The following is a 22946-nucleotide window of genomic DNA, read 5'->3' on the forward strand; positions in this document are numbered from 1 at the left end:
CACACACACACACACACACACACATGAAAGCCAATTCTCTGATCTAAGAACAGTCTGGTGCATCTGGCCTGGAGCAAACTCCCTCACTGGCTGACCTACTCGCTCTAACACATCCATCTAGCAAACCTGCAGGCCACTGCTCTCTCGAATTATCTCTCTCTCTAATTATATCTATCTACGTATATATACACACACACTGAGTATACAAAAGCTCTCTCCATGACAGACTGACCAGGTGATAGCCATGATCCCTTATTGATGTCACTTGTTCAATCCACTTTAATCAGTGTAGATGAAGGAAAGGAGACGGGTTAAATAAGCATTTTTGGAACAGTCACACGCATAAAACAAACTGTTAGAGATAAGCTCTACAGACAATTCCTTCAACTTCATGGCTTGGTTTTTGCTCTGACATTCACTGTCAACTGTGGGAACTTATATAAAAATACGGTGCCTTTCCAAATCATGTCCAATAATTTGAATTTACCACAGGTGGACTCCAATCAAGTTGTAGAAACATCTCCAGGATGATCAATGGAAACAGGATGCACCTGAGCTCAATTTCGAGTCTCATAGCAAAGGGTCTGAATAATTAAGTAAATTAGCAACCATTTGTAAAAACCTGTTTTCTCTTTGTCATTATGGGGTATTGTGTGTCGATTGCTGAGGATTGTTTTTGTATTTAATCCATTTTAGAATAAGGCTGTAATGTAACAAAATGTTTAAAAAGTCAAGGGGTCTGAATACTTTACTGTTCGATTTCTTGAATTTGTTCTGGATTTGGGGACTGTGAAAAGACCCCTGGTTGCATGTCTGGTGGGGTAAGTGTGTGTGTCAAAGCTGTGTGTAATTGTTCAATAATAATAATGTTTCTTATTAAACGAAGAAGTGATGCAGTAAGTCTCTCCTCAACTCTTAGCCAAAAGAGACTGGCATGCATAATATTTATATTATCCCTCTGATTACAATGAAGACTAAAACGTGCCGATCAGTTCTGGTTCAGCTGCAGCTTAACTAGGTCTTTCTTTGCAACACTTGACCACATGGCTGGACAATGATCAAGATAAGACAAATCTAGAGCCTGCAGGACTTGCTTTGTGGAGTGTTGTGCCAAAAAAGCAGAGCATCTCTTTATTACAGACAGACCTCTCCCCATCTTTACAACCATTGAATCTATATGTTTTGACCATGACAGTTTACAATCTAAGGTAACACCAGGTGATTTAGTGGCCTCAACTTGTTCAATAGCCAGACCATTCAATACCAAATTCAGCTGAGGTCTAGAGCTTAGAGAATGATTTGCACCAAATACAATTCTCTCTCTCTCGCTCATATATCTCTGGTAATGGCGCAAAAAGCCCTAAAAGGTACCAAAATGCATTACACACACACACACACACACACAATGTATTTTTCCTCAACAACCGCAGGGATGATACAGTATCTGTTTCCTAAATAGACCCATAAAAATACTAACAACAACGTAGCAAGAAATCTAACCCAGTTAGCACAATTGGTTCCTTTGAAGTTGTGGGAACATACACTATTATTTTACAATGTAGAAAAGTTTTCATGGGAGATTTTATTAACGCCCTGAGAATAGAAATTCTAGGTTATTTGGAGGTTTTTGAAGAACTTCCTTAAAATGTTCACTCAATGTTTCAATAATACCTTTAATAACAATGATAACTTATTTTGAGTTCACTTTTTTTTACTCCAAGCAGAGATAGGACACATGATTTTCCTTAGGCATTAAACTGTAATCTTCTGTTCTCTATCCATGGTATTAGTCCAATGTGCCACCAGGAGGGAGTTAGCATGCCATGTTTTTTAACTCGTACAATGCTGTTCATTTGAACCTATTCAAATAAAAACAATTTCAAAGGAAACAAGCACTCATTAACCTTTTCCCTGTGAGTTCCAAATATCTCAAACAGTTTTTTTTATGCGCGTGACTGTTCCAAAGTGTGATTGTTACGCAACAGGACAGTTAACCCCACACAAACACAAACCAAGGCACGGTGCCTGCTAATTATCTACTGGCTATGTTTCAACTTGTCCATTTCAAATGATTTTCGAACAAGTTTTATTTTCAAACAGTTTGAATTGAGGTGTGTTACGCATCCTCATTAATTGACATAAGAATTAGCCCATTTCACCGTTGCGGACAATGTATGTGTCACGCCCTGGCCTTATTATTCTTTGTTTTCTTTATTATTTTAGTTAGGTCAGGGTGTGACATGGGGAATGTTTTTGTTTTGTTGGTTTTGGGTGTTGTTTATGGTAAAGGGGTTGTGTATAGTATATGGGTTTGTGTGGAGTACAGGTTTCTAGTATTGTCTATGTATGTTTAGTTGTCTAGGAGAGTCTATGGTTACCTGAATGAGTTCCCAATTAGAGACAGCTGATTTCGGTTGTCTCTGATTGGGAGCCTTATTTAGGGTAGCCATAGGCTCTCATTGGTTGTGGGTAATTGTCTATGTAAGAACGTTAGTAGCCTGTCTGTTTGTGCACAACGTTTGTAGCTTCACGGTCGTTTTGTTGTTTTGTTAAAGTGTTTGTGTCGTGTTCATCTTCGTGTTGTAAAATAAAAGAAGATGGCTTATTTTCCAAAGGCTGCATTTTGGTCCGTCAATCCGCCACACGATCGTGACAGAATTACCCACCATAGGACCAAGCGGCATGGAAGGCGGCAACAGGACCTACCCACAAAGGATTTCTGGACATGGGAGGAGATACTGGATGGTAAGGGGCCGTGGGATCAACCTGGAGAATATCGCCTCCCTCGTGAAGAGCTGGAGGCAGCGAAAGCCGAGAGGAGGCGATATGAGGAGGCAGCACGGAGACAAGGCTGGAAGCCCGTGAGTACAACCCCAAAATTTCTTGGGGGGGGCCTTAAAGGGAGTGTGGCGAAGTCAGGTAGGAAACCTGCGCCTACTCCCTGTACTTACCGTGGAGAGCGAGAGTACGGGCAGACACCGTGTTACGCAGTAGAGCGCACGGTGTCTCCTGTACGCGTGCATAGCCCGGTTCGGTACATTGCAGCTCCACGTATCGGCCGGGCTAGACTGAGCGTTGAGCCATATGTCATGAAGCCGGCCCAACGCATCTGGTCACCAGTGCGTCTCCTCGGGCCGGCGTACATGGCACCAGCCTTACGCATGGTGTCCCCGGTTCGCCTACATAGGCCGGTGCGGGTTATTCCACCTCCCCGCACTGGTCAGGCGACGGGGAGCATAGAACCAGGTAAGGTTGGGCAGGCTCGGCGTTCAAGGGAGCCAGTACGCCTGCACGGTCCGGTATTTCCGGCGCCACCTCCCCGCCCCAACCCAGTACCACCAGTGCCTCCTCCACGCACTAGCTATATGGTGCGTGTCTCCAGCCCTTTACCACCAGTGTCTAAACCACGCACCAAGCCTCCTGTGTGTCCCCAGAGTCCTGTGCGTCCTGTTGCTGCTCCCCGCACTAGCCCTGAGATGCGTGTCCCCAGCCCGGTGCCACCAGTCCCGGCACCACGCACCAGGCCTACAGTGCGCCTCAGCCGGCAGGAGTCTGCCGTCTGCACAGCATTGACTGAACTGCTCGTCTCCCCAGCGCCATCTGAGCCATCCGTCTCCCCAGCGCCATCTGAGCCATCCGTCTCCCCAGCGCCATCTGAGCCATCCGTCTGCAATGAGCCTGCAAAGCCGCCCGTCTGCCATGAGCCTGCAAAGCCGCCCGTCTGCCATGAGCCCACTGAGCCGTCCGCCAGACAGGAGCCGCTAGAGCCGCCAGCCAGACAGGAGCCGCTAGAGCCGTCCGTCAGACAGGATCTGCCAGAGCCGCCAACCAGACAGGATCTGCCAGAGCCGCCAACCAGACAGGAGCAGCCAGATCAGTCAGCCAGCCATGAGCAGCCAGATCCGTCAGCTAGCCATGAGCAGCCAGATCCGTCAGCTAGCCATGAGCAGCCAGATCCGTCAGCTAGCCATGAGCAGCCAGATCCGTCAGCTAGCCATGAGCAGCCAGATCCGTCAGCTAGCCATGAGCAGCCAGATCCGTCAGCCAGCCATGAGCAGCCAGATCCGTCAGCCAGCCATGAGCAGCCAGATCCGTCAGCCAGCCATGAGCAGCCAGATCCGTCAGCCAGCCATGAGCAGCCAGATCAGTTAGCCAGCCATGAGCAGCCAGATCCGTTAGCCAGCCATGAGCAGCCAGATCTGTCAGCCAGCCATGGGCCGTCCCTCAGTCCGGAGCTGCAGTCCCTCAGTCCGGAGCTGCAGTCCCTCAGTCCGGAGCTGCCATTCCTCAGTCCGGAGCTGCCCCTTACCCTGGAGCTGCCCCTTCCCCTGGTGCTGCCCCTTACCCTGGTGCTGCCCCTTACCCTGGTGCTGCCCCTTACCCTGGTACTGCCCCTTATCCTGGTACTGCCCCTGACCCTGGTACTGCCCCTTACCCTGGTACTGGTCCTTAGTCCGGAGCTGTCCCTTAGTCCGGAACTCCCCCTTAATGCAATGGGGTTAATGTGGAGGGGGGTCGTTTGGAGGAAGCCTAGGAGGTGGTTAGGTACTGTGGTGACGTGGGGACTACGACCAGAGCCGGAGCCGCCACCGTGGAGGGGAGCCCACCCAGACCCTCCCCTAGACTGTGTATGGTGCGCCCGGAGTTCGCGCCTCAAGGGGGGGGTTATGTCACGCCCTGGCCTTATTATTCTTTGTTTTCTTTATTATTTTAGTTAGGTCAGGGTGTGACATGGGGAATGTTTTTGTTTTGTTGGTTTTGGGTGTTGTTTATGGTAAAGGGGTTGTGTATAGTATATGGGTTTGTGTGGAGTATAGGTTTCTAGTATTGTCTATGTATGTTTAGTTGTCTAGGAGAGTCTATGGTTACCTGAATGAGTTCCCAATTAGAGACAGCTGATTTCGGTTGTCTCTGATTGGGAGCCTTATTTAGGGTAGCCATAGGCTCTCATTGGTTGTGGGTAATTGTCTATGTAAGAACGTTAGTAGCCTGTCTGTTTGTGCACAACGTTTGTAGCTTCACGGTCGTTTTGTTGTTTTGTTGTTTTGTTAAAGTGTTTGTGTCGTGTTCATCTTCGTGTTGTAAAATAAAAGAAGATGGCTTATTTTCCAAAGGCTGCATTTTGGTCCGTCAATCCGCCACACGATCGTGACAGTATGTTTGAGGCTTTACTGAGCCAGACAAACTTCTCTCTTCGAGGAGAACCCAAGCTCTTCCCCAGTGTTTCCCCAGATCAAGTATCCAGACATTTGCCCATCTCTAGTCAGAACAGGCATGGCACAAACTTTTTCCTACGGCACATTTTCTGGCTGCCCCTCATTGCCTTTGTTGTTTCCCTTACAAATAATAACATTTACATTTAAGTCATTTAGCTTTGGACATGTGTGCGTTCCTATCAAAGTACCTGCTTATTTTCTACATATGGTGTTGTCATTTCTACTGTAGCATACTGTATGTATGGAGCATAATGTATTTACTGTTTTATTCACGTTTTCAAGTACTAATGAAAAATGATGCATTCCGATTCTTGCATAGACTGTAATGGACACATATGTAACATACTTTTGTGAAGGTTGTACTGATTATATCTAGTTAATGCAAAGCTATTTCCCAGATACTTGTGGCGCCATGTTTGTTGGCATCATACAATGCATTCTGGTTGTCACATAAGTGTCTGTCAGACCAAAGATGTTATAACAAAACGAGGTGAAGGGAAGGTGCACTCGACTGATTTATGGTGCAACTGGGAACTCTGAAAAATACGAGGTCAAATCATGACGTCAGTGATTTTCAGGTCGGAAGATTGGAACTCGAGAAAATGGACGGAATTCCCGAGTTCGAATTTCGAATTAGATGACCGTTCAAATCAATTTTTCCCCAGTCGCAGCTTGTTTTTTTCTGAGTTTCCAGTAGTCGTGAACACACTAAAGTCGGAAGTCTGAGATTTCCAACTTCCTAGTTCCCAGTTGTTTTAAACGCGGCATCAGATTGTAACTAAGGTACCTCAGGGTTGCCAGCTCTAATTCCCATTTCCAGGTTTATTTTACATTTTTTTAGCTGAGAAACTTCTCCTGTGTTTTCTCCCATTTATTGATAAATCCTACATCATAGTAATATTTCCTGCATCATATCCCACGATGCTATCTTCCCCCATTTCTACCCCGCATAGACTTGAAAACCCTCCACACATTAAATTACCACCCCCACATAGCCCCCATTAAATGATTTCCTCCACATCTGGCAACCCTGTTAAGCTTTCGCGTTACAGTTAGGCTAGGCAGTAGGCTTGTATTTGGGGTGATGCTCTGTGAGAATATAACATTTTATTTGCTTTGTGATTTGTCAAAAACTGTAAACGACTTGTCAAATCATGTGCTCCGGTTCTTGTATACACCGTAACAAGTACATTGAAGATTTGTAATATGCTGAAAAGTTGCAAAACTAAGTTTGCACAGCCATCTTTGACTTAGACGTTGTTTATTTGCATCTTATAGTGAATGGCATTCTAGGATTAGGGAGTTTTTGCTTGTCAAACATAAACAAACATGGCTGCCATCATAAAGAATTTAGCTGCTGTTAGCTTAGCTGTTAGGTTGCTAACTTATGTTGTTTTTGTTTTTTGTCAGCGCCACCTGTTATTTAGACTGGTTTTTGGAACGCGTTTGGTTGTGGATGTGGTCCGTCTGATGCTTGGATGAAGAAGGTCACATTTATCTTTTACAATAAAAGGTGAAATTGAGGAATAAAGTAATGAAGACCTTTTATTTCCCATCAGTATAAAACACTGTTTAGATGCTTTCAGACAACAATGGTGTTTAGAGGCGTTTGTTGCATCATACGTTCTGTTGCTACTGTCCCAATCACATATTTGCGTTGTGATGCTGTAGGGACCACTGAACAACGATCACAAATATGTGATCGCACGCGTCAAAGGGTTCAATGTGCTGATAATGTTCCAAAGGAATGTAACTATCCTGCACCATTCCAAGAAAGTTGTGGCAAGGTTAACCATAGAATGCTAAATGACCACGCTCTCACCGAGCTCTAAGAAACATATGGTTGGTTATGTGCTAGCTGGGAACACTTTAAGAAGTATCCTTCCAGGGTGATATGTTAATACAGTTACCATTCACTTCAAGTTAAAGCGATGCCCCAAAGGTAAAGTGTCCGTACCCCAGTGACAGGTTCAGAGTCCATACCCCGAGGCTAGGTTCTTGCTGAAACCGACCGGCATCCCATTACGACCTTCAGCTTTGATCAGATGGAACAATCCTGTGAAGTGAGTTGGGTGGAGAGAGAGAGAGTGTGTGTGTGTGTGTGTGTGTGTGTGTGTGTGTGTGAGGCGTTACCTGAGGTGGGTGACTTGCTTCTCTCCATGTCCATGGATACCTGGTTATCGGAGAGTTCTGTAAGGCCTGTCGCAACCAATCAGATTCCAACAGGAGAAGGAGGAGGAGGAGGAGAAGGACGTGGGATAAAGAGAGACTCTTCAGTCATGGTCAAATAAAGAAAGCATGGTGATATAACAGACAGTTGACAGTGCCTTAACAGCATCTGTTGCCATGGAGACACAACATACAGTTATCAGTAGCATAACGTTGTCCGTTGCCTAGGCGTACCACTCTGATCCTGACGCAACACACAAGATTCAGGAAGTTTTCCCCCATACAAGATGATCATTTATACCACAGCATTGTTTGATACGGGATTCTGATTGGCTAGAAGGGCATTCTATAGCGTGCGTCAATTTCAGATACATAGAAATTGGACACCTCTGAAGTAGTCGCATCTTCCATTTCTTTACTTATACCGTGGTCTACAGAGGCCACACATCTCAATACAGCTATAGCTAAAAGTTCAACGTGAATAATTTTCGTCTGTGTTGAAGCTCAGGATCAGCTTGGTTCACTACCAGCATGTATGGCAATGAACACCACATGATATGAGGCCTGCACTGCAGAGTTTGGCTGAGTATTCAGCCTGAGGCCTGTAACGTCAGCGCATCAGATATTACCCAACTCAATCCTTTTCATTGTTCGCACTTCAATGAATCACATTGATTTTATAAAGCCATTTTTACATCAGCACTTGTCACAAAGTACTTTACAGAGACCCAGCCTATAACCCCAAAGAGCAAGCAATGCAGAGGCAGATGCACAGTGGCTAGGAAAAACTCCTTATAATGCAGGAACCTAGGAAGAATCTTAGAGAGGAACCAGGCTTAGAGGGGTGGGCCTACATTGCCCTATGATTGATATCTGAACGTTAAAGTAATGACAAATGTATTAATAAAACATAGTGTATGCAGCACAAGCCTCATTCAAACAGATACACACAAATAATAAAGAGACACAGACCTTGTCGCAGCGTGATCAAGTTGCTCTTAAGTCTAGTAAAACCAAGAATCTCACGTGAAATGTAAACTCTAGTCTTTTACCGAAACTTTAAGTTAAATGTCTTGAAATTCCCAAAAATTGCACTGTTCTAACTGAGTAACTGTGCTGGGACAAAACTCAGCTCCAATGTTTTAATACATTTTTTGACTCTGATCAACTATAGGGAAACAAAAGCCTGAAATGTTTAATTTGAAGTAATTCATCAAATGAATGCTTGGTTCTTGAAGTTGTGAAATAAAACAAAGTCGATTAAATGTCTCAAATAGTGTATTAATAAAGAAAAACTTTTACTCAGCTATGAAAAGTCCACATCGTAGTTATATGATGTCTGGATGTCTATGTCATGATTGAACGTTTACTCACGCAAATCTCTGTTCTGCATTTACAATGTATACAGTGTCTTGGCTTTTTGACATTTAGTCACTTCATAAAAGGGGACCCTTGGCAAAAGGACATACTATATTGACATAACTGGATTAAATAATTCATAGGTTTTGATAAAGCACTGGCATTTGATTCATTAATAGCTGTGCCACTGGGATTTGTTTCAGAGCTGTTTCAGCAACAGTCAATGTCATTCCAATCATCTCTCTAGTACGTCCCCTTGCCATAATCCTCTTGCTTCTCTCTTCCCTTGGTCCCTTCTTCCCTTGTCCCCTTGTTTCCCTCCCCGGTCTCCTTGCCTTGAGGATGGCCTGACTTACTCTGATAGGACGTACGGATCCTTTTCTTTGAATCGGAATAAAAGTGAGACAGGCCGCGCATGCAAAAGTCTGCAGGCAGGCCCACATGCCCACACCAGCAGCCACAGTCACCAAAAGGGAGGGATGAGGAGGAGGGAGAGAGAGAAGAACACAAAGGCCCAGAGTGAAAAATAAAGTGAAGGCAAGCAGCAACCCAGTTAGTGTAAAGGAGAACAGAGCAACCCAGGTTCCAACCCCAAACAGTAACTGATCCTACTTATCCCAAAATGAAAAAGCATTGTACAGGAAGAGACAGGAACCTAGTAGTATTGGGGACAATAAGGACAAACCCAGTCCACCTTCCCGAAGTCCAATTAGCATTACTTGTGCAACTTCCTGATTGGGCAAAGTTGATGTACAGTTGTATTTCTGGAAAAGCATTGTTAATCAATTGGAATTGAGTGTAAGAAAAGTGCAATACTGCAATAGAACCAACAATAAAACGTCTTCTTACGTGAGATGAAAACATATATAGTCCTATTCACATAGATATGTGGTAGGGACAACAGCTAAAGGACATCCTACTCAGTTTTTACATGTTTTTATATTCTTAACCTTTATTTAACCACGCGGATAAGCAACGTGAACAGAGTTAAGCTGGCCATTACTGAAAAGGAGAAAAGTAGCAACTTCAGGGGCGAGAGCATCCCTTTCTACCTCTCTCTTTTCTCTCTTCTAAAAGAGACTGATTGATCTGACTGAGGCTACCCTGGGAGACTTCACTGAAGTAGAGAAGGCGATGTGAATAGTCCCGTCGCTCTATAAAAGCTCTTGCGCAATACCAAAGGAAAGAAGGACTCAAAGCCCAGAGTCATCCTCCTCCTCTACCGCTGCCAAACAAAGTCCTGAATACATGGAAGGTTTCTTCAGGTATACTTGTGGGAGTTTAAAAAGCCTTTCCAAGATCGCGAGGAGGGTTTAAAACGTACATTAAACTGTTCTTCAGAAAATAATACAAAGGTTATGCCTCCGAAGTTATTCTAAGCCTTTTCTCTACTTTTAAGTTCTTGTGGGTTTTCCTCAGAAAATGGACAGACAGCGAGAGCACTGCATGTGTGTCTGTCTGTGGGTCTGCAGGCATGTGCATGCGCATGTGTGTGTAGTGGGAGGGTGGAGGGGGCTAGGAGGAGTGATGTAGTCACAGGGTGTACCAGCACCAGTCCAGATTAGTAGTACTCAGAAGGGTGTCAGTCTCAGGAAAGCTTCTGTGACTCTTATCTTACAGTAGTGCTCAAGCCGGACTAACAGAAAGAACCACAACATGCACATGATGCTCCCGCGGAATGCAGCCTGTCACATGCACCTCGCGTGGCTGTTTGTGAACAATTGTGTGTGTTTTTTATTTTGCATATGTACTGTATGTATGTATGTCTGTACTGTAGGGACACAGAGAGGTTAGGAAAATATACAAGAACGAGAAAGAATGGACAGATGAGATAAGATAGAGAGGCAGAATTGGAGACTAAGGTCGTAACGAATGCAAAAGAAAAGGTGAGAGAGAGCGACAGACAGAGACAAAGAGAGAGAGAATTGTTGATACAGTGCATTCGGAAAGTATTCAGACCCCTTAACCTTTTACACATTTTGTTACGTTACATAAGTATTCAGACCCTTTACTCAGTACTTTGTTGAAGCACCTTTGGCAGCGATTACAACCTTGAGACTTATTGGGTATGATGCTACAAGCCTCCCATTCTTCTCTGCAGATCCTCTCAAGCTCTGTCAGGTTGGATGGGGAGCATCGCTGCACAGCTATTTTCAGGTCCCTTCAGAGATGTTCGATCGGGTTCAAGTCTGGGCTCTGGCTGGGCCACTGAAGGACATTCAGAGACTTTCCCGAAGCCACTCCTGCGTTGTCTTGACTGTGTGCTTAGTGTCGTTGTCCTGTTGGAAGGTGAACCTTCGCCCCCAGTCTGAGGTCCTGAGTGCTCTGGAGCATGTTTTCATCAAGGATCTCTCTGTACTTTGCTCCGTTCATCTTTCCCTCAATCCTGACTAGTCTCCCAGTCCCTGCCACTGAAAAACATCCCCACAGCATGATGCTGCCACCATCATGCTTTACCATAGGGATGGTGCCAGGTTCCCTCCAGATGTGATGCTTGGCATTCAGGCCAAAGAGATCAATTTTGGTTTCATCAGACCAGAGAATCTTGTTTCTCATGGCCTGACTAGTCTCATGTCCAATCAATAGAATTTACCACAGGCGGACTCCAATCAAGTTGTAGAATCATCTCAAGGATGATCAATGGAAAGAGGATGCCTGCCCCTGAGCTCAATTTCGATGCTCATAGCAAAGGGTCTGAATAGCTTATTTACATAAGTATTTCTGTTTTTGTTTTTTTATACATTTGCAAACATTTCTTAAAACCTGTTTTGCTTCATCATTATGGGGTATTGTGTGTAGATTGACGAGATACATTTTTTTTGGATACATTTTAAAACAAGGCAGTAAGGTAACAAGATGTTGAAAAAGTTAATGGGTCTGAATACTTTCCGAATGCACTGTATGTCTGTGTGTGCAAACATACCAATACATGTGTTTATGTTCATGTGCATATGAGTTTGTATGTATGTATGTGTGTGTGGAACACGGGGTGTGGGTGTTCCCCTACCTGAGGTGGACTGTCTGTTCTTGCGTGGGGAGCGTGTGAGTCGTTGGTAGGGGTCTGCGGCTCCGTACAGGTCCAGTGTGCCCATACACATCAGGATCGTCTTCTGAAGGAAGTCCACCACCGTGAGCCCATTACAGTTCCCAAACGCTAGGCTGACACACACACACACACACACACACACACACACACACACACACACACACACACACACACACACACACACACACACACACACACACACACACACACACACACACACACACACACACACACACACACGAGAAGAGAGTGAGAACCAGCCACTACCTAGTTAGTGTAAAACTGAAGGGAGAAAACAGATAGAGAAACCTGAGGTTTGAAACCCATAACCTGAAGAATAATTCCTATCTATAATATAATACACTTTACTAGAAGCTCGTCTGTTCAGGAAACACACAAAAAAAACACATAGGTAATCACACATGAGGCATCTTTTCCCATACATACATTATTCAGAGATCACAGAATCAGAGATTACATCAGGGATTCTTATACATGGAAACACTGAAAATGGAAAGTGGTAAGTTTCCCCCACAATTTCCTGTATTGTGGCAACAACATCCCTGTGTACTGAGAAGCATGATGACCAGCATACAAATACTACATTACCAATCAACAGCATGCCTGAAATACTGTAGGAAGACTTATAATAATAATAATTTGTTGGGTGCTTATATTTGGCCTATTTCACACATGTACAAGTGTGTATTAATGTGGATTGGATATCTTCTTTTTGCACATCCCAACTCAAAGAGTGGGGTCACGGCCAGGCTCTGCCATTATCAAAGGGGACCCTGGAGCAATTAGGGTTAAGTGCCTTGCTCAAGGGCACATAGCCAGACATTTCACCGTGTAGGCGCAGGGACTCAAACCAGCAACCTTTTGGTTACTGGCCCAATGTTCTAACGGCTAGACTACCGATCATTCCAGTTCCAGAAAATAACTTCAGCATGCGACCAACATTCCAATGTTCACACTAGAACCAACATCACTTAGAATCCAGCTCAATATACTGCTTCTTCATACCACTGTAACATATCCCCAGTGTGTGTGTGTTGAGTGTAGGCCTATAAGCGCCTGGAGAAGACACACAGAAGAGATGACTCAAACACACTTTAAAATGTTAATAGCTTCTCAGGGGTAAGGTTAGTGACCTTTTCTGTGTATTCCCCCAGTAATGTAGACTCTTTTTTTTTAAAGAGCTGCGAATTTATCGGCTTTTTCTACCAACTCTGCCATTCAGAACATAAGTTTGTAAATGGCCTTGAGGCTGTCTATTGATTAACTGCAGAGAAAGAGCAAACAAAGATTCTCTCCTCTGTCAAAGCAGGTTATTTTCCCAGCAAACCATACAAGCTGCATTTTCTACCTTTTAATCATGTTTTACTGATTACCGTTTCCCTCTGCTACACTTGAATCATAGATGGGACTGAGTGTTATGAAAAATGTATCAGGGTGAAGCAGAAAAATAACATTAATTTCATGCTGTGTATTTAGGCGTATACTTCATTCCATTTATTAGAAAATAGTAGCTGGGCTGATGAATAAAACAGTGTTTTGCTTGAGAGGTGGAAAATGAGAAGGATATGATGTGAATCACTTTGAAGACAAAAGACGCCTGACAACAATCAAGAAGCGCAGCTCAGACAGAGACAGAGACAAAGAGGGAGAGAGGAGGTAAGAGAGAGGGAAATACAGGGAGATAGAGTGAGGGGGGTAAAAAAAGACAGATTGTGTGAAACAGATAGACAGAGAGAAAGAAAGAAAGACAGAGAGCGATAGAGGGAAAGGGAAGGAGGGGACATGAAAAAGCAGGGAACAGACATGGAGCGGAGGGGAGAGATGAAGTGAGAGCTGGAGAAAGAGAGTGAGAGATGGATGGTGTGAGCGTGGAAGTGAAAGGTAGTTAGGGTACAGAGACACATAGAGAGTACAGGGTCACTCACAGGCCGTAGGCAGAGTTGATGTCCAGGCTGGTGATCTGCTGGGGGGGTTCTCCATCCACCCACTGCAGCTGCACCACCAACTCAGCCTGGTACCCCGGGGGCATCCGCACTGGACGATTCTTCACCCTGACATACAGAGCGGGAAGGGAAGGGAGAGGGTGGAGGGAAAGGGGGAGGGAGAGGTAGAGATAGAGAGAGAGAAAGAGAAGGCGACAGAGAGGGAAAGTGAGAGACAGTTGATGGAGATTGTTAAGAGCGAGGGAGGTTGAGAGTTAGAAGGAAAAAGGGAGAGATTGTATGTGTGATACATATCGATTCATTCTTTCTGACGCTGTTGTTCAATATATCTTCTGCATTTTCATAGGAACTCCGCGTAAATCGGGTTTTTCCATCACAGCGACACATTTGGCGCCGGCGGACCCTGTTGAGGTGTCTGACAGGAGTGACTCACTTGAGGCAGGGGAGGCTGTCCTGTGTGCCACTGCCAGGGCTACCGGGCGGCTGGGGGGAGTGGGAGCTGGGGTCCGAGAAACACGGGTTGTTCTCTGCCTCTGACGGGGAAATGACGTCCTCCGAATCAAACTGCAGACGCACCTCTAGTGACTGTCAAACACATGCACACACACATAGATGCAGAGATTTGCTGGGACTGATATAGCAAGCATACTCACTGGCATACCTCACTAAACAAGTAAACTAACCCTCAAGCCCTTCATACGTTAAAATCAGGTGTTCTGGTGGTAAAACAACTGTGGAATGTGGAATGACTTGGGAAGCGGGATTGGAAACTTCTCTCATCCACTCACCACTATCTGTGTGTTGGCATCATGTTTGCTGAAGCGGTAGAGGATGACATGGGCAGAAATGCCCACCACACAGAAGAGACGGCTATGTGGGCACCAGCTAACCATCTGAACGGCGTAGGGGTCCTCCTCTACCAGCTCGCCCGCCCGACCCTCTCCCACCTTGGGCTTCTCAAACACCTTGGACGTCTTCAGCTTGTACAGCATCTGCAGTGTAACTGGTCACACAAGACAGGGAGGTATATAGATTGCATTCCGAATGGCACATTATTCCCTTTGTAGTGCACTACTTTTGACCAGGACCTAAAGGGAATAGGGTTTACAGTATATGTAAAAATCAAAATAACTTCACAGATCTTCATTGTAAAGGGTTTTAACACTGTTTCCCATGCTTGTTCAATGAACCATAAACAATTTATGAACATGCACCTGTGGAACGGTCGTTAAGACACTAACAGCTTACAGACGGTAGGCAATTAAGGTCATAGTTATGAAAACTTAGGACACTAAAGAGACCTTTCTACTGACTCTGAAAAACACCAAAAGAAAGATGCCCTGCTCATCTGCGTGAACATGCCTTAGGCATGCTGCAAGGAGGCATGAGGACTGCAGATGTGGCCAGGGCAATAAATTACAATGTCCGTACTGTGAGACGCCTAAGACAGCGCCACAGGGAGACAGGATGGACAGCTGATCGGCCTCGCAGTGGCAGACCACGTGTAACAAAACCTGCACAGGATCGGTACATCCGAAAATCACACCTATGGGACAGGTACAGGATGACAACAACCCACAGTCACTGGACCAGACAGGACTGGCAAAAAGTGCTCTTCTCTGAAGAGTCGCGGTTTTGTCTCACCAGGGGTGATGGTCGGATTCGCGTTTGTCGTCGAAGGAATAAGCGTTACACCGAGGCCTGTACTCTGGAGCTGTACTCTGTACTCTACTCATCGGACTGAGCTTGCTGTCATTGCATTAATCTCAACGCTGTGTGTTACAGGGAAGACAACCTCCTCCCTCATGTGGTACCCTTCCTGCAGGCTCATCCTTACATGACCCTCCAGCATGTCAATACCACCAGCCATACTGCTCGTTCTGTGCGTGATTTCCTGCAAGACAGGAATGTCTGTGTTCTGCCATGGCCAGTGAAGAGCCCGGATCTCAATCCCATTGAGCACGTCTAGGACCTGTTGGATCGGAGGGTGAGTGCTAGGGCCATTCCCTCCCAGAAATGTCCGGGAACTTGCAGGTGCCTTGGAAGAGTGGGGTAACATCTCACAGCAAGATCTGGCAAGTCTGGTGCAGTCAATGAGGAGGAGATGCACTGCGGTACTAAATGCAGCTGGTGGCCACACCAGATACTGACTGTTGCTTTAAATGTTGACCCCCTTTGTTCAGGGACACATTATTCCATTTCGGTTCGTCACATGTCTGTGGCACTTGTTCAGTTTATGTCTCAGTTGTTGAATCTTGTTATGTTCATCCAAATTTTTACACATGTTAAGTTTGCTGAAAATAAACGCAGTTGACAGTGAAAGGACGTTCCTATTAATGCTGAGATTATAAATGGATGAATGTAGATATTATGGGGCGACAGAGAGCCTAGCGGCAATAGCATTGGACCAGTAACCAAAAGGTTGCTAGTTCGAATTCCTGCGCTGACTAAGTGAAAAATCTGCCCATCTGCCCTTGAGCAAGGCACTTAACCCTAAATGCGCCAGGGTCGGTGTCAATAATGGCTGATCCCTGGCCGCGACCCCACTCTCTGAGGGTGTCTCAGGGGTGTCGGAAAGGCAAACAAAAATACATTTCCACTTCACACCACACACTTGTACAGGTTACGCATACTTGAAACAGGACAAATGTAAGCACCGCCTACTTGACTTTACGTGCAACGCTATTAGCACCACGTTATGTAATCGTACACGACAAGTGTTAGAGATTATTGCCGACATTCAATGTAAGAAAGGGTGGAGGGAGAGAACTTACTAGCAGAGGCGTCCCAAAACTTTACGGTTCCGTCTGCGTGTCTGCACAAAGGATACAAGACAGGGAAAGAGGTCAAGAGCAGTCTATTTGTAAAACTGTTGCAGAATTAGACATTCCCACTCTAATGCTTCTACCGATGATAAACACCAGAGGAGCAGAGGAAACCTTTACTACATCCTGTCCGAATAAATAGAACCAGTGACTCAATGTTTGTTCACACCCACTGGGAACTGATGTCAATTCTACGCGCATTCCACATTGGTTCGAGGTAATTTCATTGAAATGACGTGGAAGCAACGTTGATTCAACAAGTGTGTGCCCAGTGGCCAAGCTTTAAAAAGAAAGGTCTCCATCCAACAGTATGGAACCCACTGACTCACCCTGTGACGATGATCTCTGGGTAGGTCTGTGAGCCTAGTGTCCATGTGCCACCGCTCACTGGCCACTCCTGTCATCAAATAAACAGGTGGTCATGGATTGTAAGAAACAGCAGGTCATGAACTGAAAAATGCAGGACGTAATTGAGTTTTTTTTGTTTTAGCCATCTTGCCATTGTCTGACCTATGACCTGTAGCGTACCTTGTGGCTGTAGCCAGTCTTCTTCTGCTTGGCCCCTATGGAGTAGAGGATGGGGATGATGTCAGGAGGGCATTCAGCGAAGTAAGCCGTACAGGTGACAGGAGACTCGTGGATGTCCATTGGGTAGGGGTTCTCAAAGATGGGGAAGCTGCAAAAGGGAGAGGGAACTGTTATTGCGTGAATGTAGAGTTCTCACAAGGGAGACGTGGACGTACGTGACTGCTACAGAATGTTATCACCAAAATATCTAAATAGCAAAGAAGCAAAAGGTACAGTGCTCTAGCTCTGAGTATTGCAGTTTATGTACACTGAGTGGACAAACCATTAAGAACACATTCCTAATATTGAGCTGACCTCAGAACAGCCTCAATTGGTTGGGGCGTGGACTCTACAAGGTGTCGAAAGCGTTCCACATGGATGCTGGCCCCATGTTGACTCCAACACTTCCCACAGTTGTGTCAAGTTGGCTGGATTGTCGTTTGGGTTGTGGACCATGCTTGATTCACACAGGAAACTGTTGAGCGTGAAAAACCCAGCAGCGTTGCAGTCCTTGACAAAAAACGGTGCGCCAGGCACCTACTACTTCTCTCCTTCATCTACACTGATTGAAGTGGATTTAATAGGTGACATCAATAAGGGATCATAGCATTCACCTGGATTCATAGAAAGAGCAGGTGTTCCTAATGTTTTGTAGTGTATATCTAATGGGTATTTTTGCAGGAGATAACCTCACCCAGGTCACCACTTAAGTTCTTCCCGGCACCGTATTGTCCAATTAGTGTTTCTTATCAACATCCTTATAATGTTAACACAGCTACTGATAACTAGCTTAGGCGTCCCTGTCCCTCCTTCAGCCTCCTCCATCATAGTGCTGATGTATCATCTACAGAGAGTGTCAAGGAGGCTATTTTAAGAAGAGCAGTGGACATAGGTGTGACAGTGTCACAGTGACATGGTCTTTGTCCTGCTTCCTTAGCGATTATGACACGTTAGTGACAGACAGGCAATGTTACACATTTGGGTGGATGTGTGTTGTGTGCGTGTCTGTGTGCGTTTATTTTCTTTGTTTTAATGGCCATCTGTGACCCTCTCTCTTAATCAGCCAATGGAATGTGTCGATAGTGTGTCTATGTTTCAATCCATTTGTCACAACTTCCGCCGAAGTCGGCTCCTCTCCTTGTTCGGGCGGCGTTCGGCGATCGACGTCACCAGCTTTCTAGCCATCACCGCTCCATTTTTCATATGTCCATTTGTCTTGTCTTGTTCCATACACACCTGGTTTTCATTTCCCCAATCAATCTACATGTATTTAACCCTCTGTTTCCCATCATGTCTTTGTGTGTAATTGTTTCATGTTATGTGGTGTTTGATTTATGCGCTTACCTTTTATTTATTTTCCGTGTTTTGAGCGCGTTTGTTTATTGTAGTGCTCTCGTTTCGGAACGGAAAATGAAAGTGTGCCTGTTAACTACACTTTGCTCTCCTGCACCTGACTTCGCCTCCAGTACACGACATAACACCATTGATGCTGTTTGGGACTCTTATAGCTGTTACGTGGTGTTAGAGGGCTGTTACACCTCCTGTCACATCGAGTCACATCAGGAGGTGACAGTCTGCTTCCCTCTGGACCACAGCAGGACACCTCACTGCAGGAGGGTGTGTGTGTGTGTGTGTGTGTGTGTGTGTGTGTGTGTGTGTGTGTGTGTGTGTGTGTGTGTGTGTGTGTGTGTGTGTGTGTGTGTGTGTGTGTGTGTGTGTGTGTGTGTGTGTGTGTGTGTGTGTGTGTGTGTGTGTGTGAGTGAGTGTGCGAGTGTGGGCGTGTGTGTGTGTGTGTGTGTACATACTTGCTCTGTGTCAGATCCACCACGATGAAGTCCTTTTCTAAAAGCACAACCACTGCATAAGGATCCTGGACCTCTGTAGACAGTCACATAGATACACAGAGTAGTGAATTACATTCATACACAGAACCAATAGATATAGTAGACATAGAGAATGTAATACTGTGGAAATCCTTCACTCCAATACTTTAAATAGAAATGTAAATATATGAATGTGTACGTGTGTGTGTGCGAGCGTGTGTACTTTGTACTAAAGTCCCTGTTCCTCTGCTCTCCCAGGTATGGGACAGAGAGAGAGCAGATATAGTCATTTAAGGTCTCACAGAGGCACTCATTACCATCACACCTTTGACTCAAATTAGACTAATTATCAAGGGGAGAGACAGAGAGACAGAGAGTAAGAGTCAGCAAGTGAGTGAAAGAGAGGGCCGGTGAGAGAGAGAGGGGGGGGGGGGGGCTTTTACTCCATCCTTCAAACCCAACCTACTGACCCCCCCCCCCCCCCCCCCTCCACTCACCGTTGGAGTATGGGGTGTCACAGAGTACTAGGAACTCTACAATAGGGTGGTCCATCTCCAGCACTGTGATGGCCTTGCCGTGCATGATGGTCAGGGTGGGCCTCCTTCCACCGGACTTGTCATACGACAGACCTCCAGAGAAGATGACATAGGGCTCACTGCTGCGGAAACAAAGACAAACAGGTCGTAAGGACTGACATTATCGTGATCATATGTCAATATCATGATAGAGTGACCAAGTGTCGCTATGAAATCCAGGAAATATTTCATGTTGGCATAACATAGGATGATCGGTCACGAGAGCGTTCGTGAACTTGTCACACAATAGATGGACAGTAAGCTGTCATGGATGATCATGAAAAACATCATGTCCTGTTTACGACAGACAGCTGATGGTCCGCTGACGCACCATCCAAGCTAAGCCTTCCCAACAAAATAAACCATGAAACTACGAGAAACATCACAGTGTCTAAAATAAGTGAAAAATGAAATCAGAACTACAGTATAATATAGATACTTAAGGAGGAATATAAAAAATTCACATGGCAGGATAGCGATGTACAGTATATTTCAGCCAATGGTGCCCTTCCTTCCCACATGGCTGCTTGGCATAATTCTTCCTGTCTATCTCAGTGAGTCTGCGAGAACAGAGAGAGACAGTTAGCCCACAGCCCACAGAATGACTGTGAATGGGTTTGTCTGGTCTGGGCCAGACTAACACAACCGCACAAGGGCACAGCGGTCATCAAAGACAACCACCCACGGTCACAATGGCCATCAGACACAATCCACCCACGTTCACAATGGCCATCAGACACAACCACCCACGTTCACAATGGCCATCAGACACAACCACCCACGTTCACAATGGCCATCAGACACAACCACCCACGTTCACAATGGCCATCAGACACAACCACCCACGGTCACAATGGTCATCAGACACAACCACCCACGTTCACAATGGTCATCAGACACAACCACCCACGTTCACAATGGCCATCAGACACAACCACCCACGTTCACAATGGCCATCAGACACAACCACCCACGGTCACAATGGTCATCAAAGACAACCACCCACGGTCACAATGGTCATCAGACACAACCACCCACGTTCACAATGGTCATCAGACACAACCACCCACGTTCACAATGGCCATCAGACACAACCACCCACGTTCACAATGACCATCAGACACAACCACCCACGTTCACAATGGCCATCAGACACAACCACCCACGGTCACAATGGTCATCAGACACAACCACCCACGTTCACAACGGTCATCAGACCTAACCACCCACGGTCACAATGGTCATCAGACACAACCGCCCACCGTTAAAGTCAGGGTCCTGGCCGTGTAACAAGATTGTTCTGCTGTTTTCTCTCAGCATTACAAAGCGTGGTCACACCCTGAAAGGCAGTCTAAAGTGTCTCAGTCTCAGAGGTGCACCTGTACTTCCTTGTCTATCTAGCCCTTTAATATTCAACTTCACACAACTACAACTATATGATTACAACCCTCCACTGTAATTGACTAACCACTGAAGGGAGAAATAGGAAGAGATAATTAGGAACAATCATGCATTCCAAACAGACAACACAGAGCATCAAGCCAAGAGGGAATTCTGCTTCAGAGGCTCCTATCAATCCCATGTCTGGAGATGAAACGCTTCTTGAAAGCTCCTTGGTAAAGGCTCCCTGTTAAAGGCTCCCTGGTAAAGGCTCCCTGTTAAAGGCTCCCTGTTAAAGGCTCCCTGTTAAAGGCTCCCTGGTACAGGCTCCCTGGTAAAGGCTCCCTGGTAAAGGCTCCCTGGTAAAGGCTCCCTGTTAAAGGCTCCCTGGTACAGGCTCCCTGTTAAAGGCTCCCTGTTAAAGGCTCCCTGTTAAAGGCTCCCTGGTACAGGCTCCCTGGTAAAGGCTCCCTGGTAAAGGCTCCCTGGTAAAGGCTCCCTGGTAAAGGCTCCCTGGTACAGGCTCCCTGGTAAAGGCTCCCTGGTAAAGGCTCCCTGTTAAAGGCTTCCTGTTCAAGGCTCCCTGTTCAAGGCTCCCTGTTAAAGGCTCTCTGGTACAGACTCCCTGGTAAAGGCTCCCTGTTAAAGGCTCCCTGTTAAAGGCTCCCTGTTAAAGGCTCCCTGGTACAGGCTCCCTGGTAAAGGCTCCCTGGTAAAGGCTCCTTGTTAAAGGCTCCCTGGTAAAGGCTCCCTGTTAAAGGCTCCCTGTATTTGTAATACTTTTCTGATATGATAGAATATCAGCGGATGACTCAGACCTATCTGGAGCTCGTTCATACCAGGTTTCAAGCTAGGAACTAAATAGTCTCTGGCAAGTAAAACACATGAAATTGACAAATTAATTTGCACTACAGGGGAACGGCTATTGGTATTATGAGTTAGGCAGAGTTCTATGTTTCAACCAATTCCTTTCCTCAAGGCTGCTGGGAGTATTTATTCCTGTCTTGCTCAATGAGTCAGAAGGATCAGAGAGAGACAGTTAGCCCACAGATTGCCTGTGAATGTGTTAGTCTGGTCTGGGCCCGCCCTGGGACAAACTGAACCGTCTGAGGATCAAACGATCAACACCCTCCAGACAGTCAAGGAACACAACCGACCACAGTCACGACGGGCACGACGGTCATCAGACACAACCGCCCACAGTCACAACGGGCCCAACGGTCATCAGACACAACCGCCCACAGTCACGACGGGCACGACAGTCATCAGACACAACCGCCCACAGTCACGACGGGCACAACGGTCATCAGACACAACCGACCACAGTCACGACGGGCACAACGGTCATCAGACACAACCGCCCACAGTCACGACGGGCACAACGGTCATCAGACACAACCGCCCACAGTCACGACGGGCACAACGGTCATCAGACACAACCGCCCACAGTCACGACGGGCACGACAGTCATCAGACACAACCGCCCACAGTCACGACGGGCACAATGGTCATCAGACACAACCGCCCACAGTCACGACGGGCACGACAGTCATCAGACACAACCGCCCACAGTCACGACGGGCACGACAGTCATCAGACACAACCACCCACAGTCACGACGGGCACAATGGTCATCAGACACAACCGTCCACAGTCACGACGGGCACAACAGTCATCAGACACAACCGCCCACCGTTAAAGTCAGGGTCCTGGCCGTGTAACAAGATTGTTCTGCTGTTTTCTCTCAGCATTACAAAGCGTGGTCACACCCTGAAAGGCAGTCTAAAGTGTCTCAGTCTCAGAGGTGCACCTGTACTTCCTTGTCTATCTAGCCCTTTAATATTCAACTTCACACAACTACAACTATATGATTACAACCCTCCACTGTAATTGACTAACCACTGAAGGGAGAAATAGGAAGAGATAATTAGGAACAATCATGCATTCCAAACAGACAACACAGAGCATCAAGCCAAGAGGGAATTCTGCTTCAGAGGCTCCTATCAATCCCATGTCTGGAGA

General features: G+C 46.0%; 1 protein-coding gene across 16 annotated transcripts in view; it reads right to left on the minus strand.

The window, feature by feature from the left end:
• stxbp5l (syntaxin binding protein 5L) overlaps positions 1-22946 on the minus strand; it is a 241215-nt gene that overhangs the window by 36716 nt on the left and 181553 nt on the right. For 6 of the 16 annotated variants that reach the window (XM_055870524.1, XM_055870518.1, XM_055870515.1 and 3 more), the window contains exons 10-20: positions 19467-19627; positions 18952-19024; positions 17108-17255; positions 16909-16976; positions 16529-16569; positions 14543-14757; positions 14188-14339; positions 13737-13862; positions 11752-11903; positions 9101-9169; positions 7350-7415 (exon numbers count right to left, since the gene is read on the minus strand). In XM_055870524.1, the coding sequence (XP_055726499.1) occupies positions 7350-7415; positions 9101-9169; positions 11752-11903; positions 13737-13862; positions 14188-14339; positions 14543-14757; positions 16529-16569; positions 16909-16976; positions 17108-17255; positions 18952-19024; positions 19467-19627 (1271 nt within the window). The remainder of the gene's footprint in view (positions 1-7349; positions 7416-9100; positions 9170-11751; positions 11904-13736; positions 13863-14187; positions 14340-14542; positions 14758-16528; positions 16570-16908; positions 16977-17107; positions 17256-18951; positions 19025-19466; positions 19628-22946) is intronic. The other 10 variants (XM_055870514.1, XM_055870513.1, XM_055870525.1 and 7 more) reach the window with 3 other exon arrangements.

This window comes from Salvelinus fontinalis, chromosome 19 (genome assembly GCF_029448725.1).
Source record: "Salvelinus fontinalis isolate EN_2023a chromosome 19, ASM2944872v1, whole genome shotgun sequence".
NCBI lineage: Eukaryota > Metazoa > Chordata > Actinopteri > Salmoniformes > Salmonidae > Salvelinus > Salvelinus fontinalis.